Source organism: Borostomias antarcticus (assembly GCF_949987555.1).
Source record: "Borostomias antarcticus genome assembly, chromosome: 2".
In the NCBI taxonomy this organism is placed as follows: domain Eukaryota; kingdom Metazoa; phylum Chordata; class Actinopteri; order Stomiiformes; family Stomiidae; genus Borostomias; species Borostomias antarcticus.
In genome coordinates this window covers 32,133,830-32,139,678 of record NC_140235.1, presented here as the reverse complement: position 1 = coordinate 32,139,678, position 5,849 = coordinate 32,133,830, and the positions used below count along the sequence as shown (strand labels likewise).

Genomic DNA, 5,849 nt, shown 5'->3' with positions numbered 1-5,849 from the left:
CTCGTTTGAAACATCAGATTAGAAGTTTCAGCTTCTGTTCCGGGAGCAGGCTATTAAATGGTTTCATTGTTATTCAAATTTTTATTGTGCTGGGTTGACGGACATTTCTTAAGATGTTGAGGGCTACTAGAGCGCCTGGACCTTTCATATGACATTTTTCTCATGTCTACCTGCTGTACATGAATGTTAAATGAAAATATTTTAAGTCGCTTTGGATAAAACTCTGCTAAATTACTAATGTCATTGTTTATGTCAATGTTTATTTGCTACTTTACAGTAACAGTCATTTAGCTGACGCTTTTATCCAAAGCGACTTACAATAATTGCATTTAACATAGGAAAAGCTACTACTACTGCTAGAACTCACAAGTGCATCTCCTTCGTAAAAATAAGTGACTAAGCGCATAATCTAGTGTTGAAGGTTCTTCTTGAAGAGGTACGTTTTGAGCCTGCAGTGAAAGATGGGCAGCGACTCTGCTGTCCTGACGTCGGTGGGCAGTTCGTTCCACCACTGCGAGGCCAGGACAGAGAAGAGCCGTGACTGTGTCGATCGACCACAGGGGCCTCGGAGTGACGTAGCAACTAATCGCCCTGAGGTAGCAGAGCGTAGTGGTTGGGAGGGGGTGTAGGGTTTGACCATGGCCTGGCGGTAGGAGTTCGCTGTTCCTTTCATTGCCCTATAGGCTACTACCAGAGTTTTAAACAGGATGTGAGCTGCTACAGGGAGCCAGTGTAGGGAACGGAGAAGGGAAGTTGTGTGGGAGAACTTGGGGTGGTTGAACACCAGACGAGCAGCAGCTTTCTGGACAAGTTCCAAGGGTTTAATGGCTGACGCCGGGGCCCCAGCGAGGAGGGAGTTGCAGTAGTCTAGGCGGGAGATGACCAGGGCCTGGATGAGTAGCCTACCTGAGCCGTTTCATCAATGAGGAAAGGGCGAATCCTCCTGATGTGTAGAGCAGGAATCTGCAGGAGCGTGTGATGGATGTGATATGTGCGGAAAACGTCAGTTGGTCATCCAGGGTCACACCCAGATTCCTCGCAGTCCAAGTCGGCGTCACCACTGTGTCTTCAATGGTGATGGCCAGGTCCCGGTGCGGACAGCCCTTCCCCGGGAGAAACAGCAGCTCAGTCTTGTCCAGGTTGAGCTGGTGGTGGTGTGTCGCCATCCACTCCGCGATGTCAGCCAAGCACCCAGCTATGCGTGCCTCCACTTGTGTCAGAAGAGGGACCAGTTGGGTGTCATCGGCATAGCAGTGACAGGAGAAGCCATGCGAGCGAATGACAGAACCCAGAGATGTAGGCTCAGCTAGTGCTGTATGTGATCACTGTTGTACATGGGCTACCTGTCAAGTCTGGTGGTCTTTACATGTGTGATAATGTCAGAATGATATCAGTATGAAGACCATGTCATGTATTATACTGGTTAAAATCAGGTAACATGAACTTATGTGTTAACCAACGTGATCTCTTCCAAGGCTACTGTACCCGCTCTGAATTTTAATTTCTCTAAACTCTCTCTCTCTCTCCCACCTTTCTAAACATAATTCTCTTTCTTCGTCTTCCTCATCCTCAGAAGTCCTCCCCTCACGCTAAGATGGGACATGACGACGAGCGCCATTCCTACAGTGTCGCCCTCCTATGCATCTACTCGCTGGTCCTATTGAGCGGCTTTCCAAGCGCGAGCCTCATGGCCAGAATCGTCAAGCGCAACATGAGGTCCGTCACCACCATCGCCATCCTCAACCTCCTCATCGTTCACTTCCTCTTCCTCCTCACCGTCCCCTTCCGGCTGTACTACTACGCCACCGGAAGCTGGTCCCTGGGAAGGGAGCTGTGTAACGTGGTCAGCGGAATGATCCATGTGCACATGAACATGGCGTTCCTCATCTACGTGGTCATACTGACCATTCGCTTAGTGGCCTACCACCGCGGGTCGGACACCATTAGCTTCTACAGAAGGCTGCACGCCCTTGCCTTCAGCGTGAGCGTGTGGGCGGTCGTGCTGGTGGCCGTGCCCATCGTCCTCCTTTTTAAATATGGCAGGCAGGACGCGAACCATGGCGATAATGCCACCCTGTCGGACAACAGAACGGAGTGCTTCAATTTCGGCCACCACTTGGCGGACAGCGGCCTGGTCCAGGCGTTGAACCTCACGATCAGCACCGTGGTCACGCTGGTGGCCTGCGTGCTGACCGTCCTCCAGGTGCGCGTCATGGTCATTGTGATCAGGAAGCACGGGTGCAAGGAGTTGTGCTCCCAGCAGGAGTTCTGGGCCCAGCTGAAGAGCCTGTGCTTCGTCCTGATCCTGATGCTGTGCTTCGTGCCCTACCACCTGTTCAGGATTTACTACGTGTACCACGTGGACCTGGAGAACATCAACGAGGTCTTTCTCTGCCTCACCGCTGTGAGCTGCTTCGACGTGGTCACCTTCATGGGCCGGGGCTCCTGCTTTCCAGGCTGGCGGGCCTGACAGCACAGCGCTCCCCACTTTACAACCAGCTAGTGGCACCGGTGCACCAATCAGCAGCACCGTCATGCCTCAATACTGTGGCGGACCGTACCAGTGTGACGTACCATACCAGCGTGACGTACCGTACCAGCGTGATGTACCGTACTGGTATTCCTGACTTTCCTGAGTGGTGTTTCGCTGCTTTACCTGAGAATGGCCGTTGACTGCTGGGATCTAAAGGTACCTTGAACACACTGATTCAAGATTCCTTTTATTCGTCACATAGTGTACAGTCACAGTGAAATATTGCTGCTAGCTCCAAGATTATGCTACAGATAAACTCTAATACTCAATTCCCAAATTACAAATTTACAGGTAAATTTACAATAAATACAATTTTACAAATTAACACAAAAACACAAAAAGTACCCTTTGTATAAGTATAAAATTAAGCTGGGATGGGATAGATAAAGGTCTGGATGGACTGGGCTAAAAAGGCAATGGTTGATGGGAAGCTTATGTGTACCTGCGGCCGATCGTCGCGGCTCTTCTCGGTCCTGGACCCGCAGAGGTGGAACCAACTGCCCACTGACGTCAGGACAGCAGAGTCGCTGCGCGTCTTTAGTCGCAGGCTCAAAACTCATCTCTTCAAGAAGTACTACAACAATCCCCCCTGCTAAGCACTTATTGTATTTTAGAATGCTATTCTTGCATTCTGCCTTCAGCACTAGATTATGCTCTTAGTCACTTGTTTTAGAAAGAAGATGCACTTGTGAGTTCTGGCAAGTAGTAGTACATTGGCTTTTCCTATGTTTAAAATGCAATTATTGTTAGTCACTTTGGATAAAAGTATCTGCTAAATGACTGTAATGTAATGTGTATCTGTTCTGTCACTGTTTGCTACTGAGGTAGAAAAGTGATATGCTGAGTCAGGTGTTTAACAAAATATACAGTAGCTTAAAAACATACTGTTACTGTCTGTCGGTATGTTAAGACTCCTTTTTCTTTTCTTTTTCAAAACATTCTTCAATGACAATACATAAAGCTTCACAAATATTAAAGCTGCAATAGGCTATGTAAGATTTAAATATTGCTATATTGCTGTGATAAAGAGTGAATTTTAGGTCATATAGGCTACTCTGCTCTGTTTCATGTACTGTGAATGGGTGTCTGTGGTGACTTTAGTGTAATCAACTTGATGTGTTTTTAGGGTTTGTGGGTGGGTGGGTACTTGGGGCTGTGTGCTGTTGTTGTGTGGAGTGAGTTTTAGTTGGTGTGTGGTTTTTGGTCCTGTGAATTATGATTTTATTTGTTGCCATCAAACTGCCAAATTTAGCCTGGTGAAATTAGCCTGGTGGCTCAATCTGGGGGCGGCTGTAGCTCAGGGGTAGAGCGGGTCGTCCAGTGACCGTAGGGTCAGCGGTTCAAAACCCGGCTCATCCTGACGACATGTCGAAATGTCCTTGGGAAAAGACATTGAACCCCAAATTGCTCCCAATGAGCAGGCTAGCACCTTGCATGGCAGCTGCCACCATTGGTGTGTGAATGTGTGTGTGAATGGCTGAATGAGAGACCCTCATTGTAAAGTGCTATATAAATGCAGTCCATTTACCATTGTACTATTTAAATATGGCATGTTTACATTTCATTTGAAACGTTCATTAATATGCACTGTCCCTATTTATATAAATAAATCTGAAATCTGAAATAAATCGAGAAGAATAAGTAATTGAGCTGATTGTGATTATGACCAACATAATTTAGTATCTACTGTACAATCATACAATAAATTACTTATATTCATTTTCAGTTTCACAAACACACTTAGTATCGATATCAATTTTAAATCTTGCCAGTATCTGGATTTATACCATGGCCTGGGTGAATACTTGATTCTGATTGGCTGGAGGAGTGTGCATTATTTCTCGACAAATGCACGGCTAGAGCCTCATCACAGTTTTCATAAATATTAAAATGATTGTGTCACAAATTAACATTATTGTGTCTTTGTGATTGTGATCACTGACCGATGTCCAGTGATCCCTGGTCAGAGCAGCGTATTCGGACCGCGCCAGTAGCCTACTTCCATTCTTGTCATCTTTTCCGTGCTACACAGCTGGTGGATTTTTGTAACAACGGTGCCTCTTGAAGGCGGCTTGTAAGTTGCATCAGAGGAAGCGATTTGAAACGCCTCCATAAAGCCGTTGTCCTCTACCATTGAAATTGGCCTGCAGTCCACAGAAATCCACTTTGAGAAGGAGTTTGTCCATTTTTCAGAGGTAGACTTGTTCATTCGGAACCTGTTCTCAGTGAGTGTGGGTTGACGAAACCCGCTATAGGCTACTGCATGGGGCTGACAGCTGCAACATGTTTAGCATTGAGATGATGAGATGAAGTGAGGCTAGAACTGCTCCGATGGTATGCAAATTATTTCTTGCAGATATTGCACATGACCACGCTTTTATTAACTGTCCCATCTGGGAATTTTTTGAAAGTCAACTTTCCAGCAAAGTCTGATTATCTGCCTCTGCTTTTTGCATGACATAGGCCTACGACGTAGCTAACGGGGTCATTCAGGTCCAAATTAAGTTTGTCGCTTTAATAATGTTAAATCAGGCAATGACGCAGCAATTGTGCCACCTACAGCTGGACAAAATCGATTAATGTGATTAACAGAGTGATTTTTATTAACGTGTTAATGTTTGCATAATTAATTAATCTAATTAATGTGTTAAATTGACAGCCCTAACAATAATACTAGGCTATTTAATCTCTAGAATACTATGCCTTTGCAGGAGGAAAAGCAGGTTCACTGCACAACTTCCTAATATAATTATTATTGCATTTTCTTTTTAATCTGTGATGCATATTTAAACTAGACTGTGCTCCTCTGTGGCACATTTCAATACATCAGCGCCATCTACTGCCCGCGTTTGAATATGACTATTAAAAATTAAATTACTGGTGTCCTATAGTATCATTAGGCCTAGGTCTACCCCCCCCCCCCCTCCCCCGATTTTCCTTAAAATCTAATTAAAATAACAACTGCGGCTTACTCATTGTCGATAGCATGGTCGATATAAACAATCGATATAAACTGCTCTCTTACTGCAATTATAGCCGTTATACCATCCCAGCGTTAATGATGAATAGGCTACATGTCTAAATTGTTACTATTTCACTATTATGTGTGGAACATTACCTTACCCCCCCTCCTGTTCGCCTATGAAGGCACGGTGCTGTCCATAGCCGATACATTCACACACTAGCTGGTGATTCCTCACTCAGTTTTTATGGGACCTAGTTACTGGTTAACATCCCCACCCTACTTCCAGTTTGTTTAGTAAATCGATCTAATGACAGGCTATGGCGGCGCCGTCGAATGTGTCGCTCAATGAAT

General features: G+C 45.6%; 1 protein-coding gene across 1 annotated transcript; it reads left to right on the top strand.

Annotated features, from left to right (window-relative positions):
* Positions 1 to 1,594: 1,594 nt before the first annotated feature.
* Positions 1,595 to 2,470, top strand: gpr141 (G protein-coupled receptor 141; the record flags this gene model as incomplete). The annotated part of the gene is made up of 1 exon (XM_084454489.1): positions 1,595 to 2,470. One exon carries the CDS (start codon positions 1,595 to 1,597, stop codon positions 2,468 to 2,470), a length of 876 nt encoding a protein of 291 aa, XP_084310615.1.
* Positions 2,471 to 5,849: the final 3,379 nt, after the last annotated feature.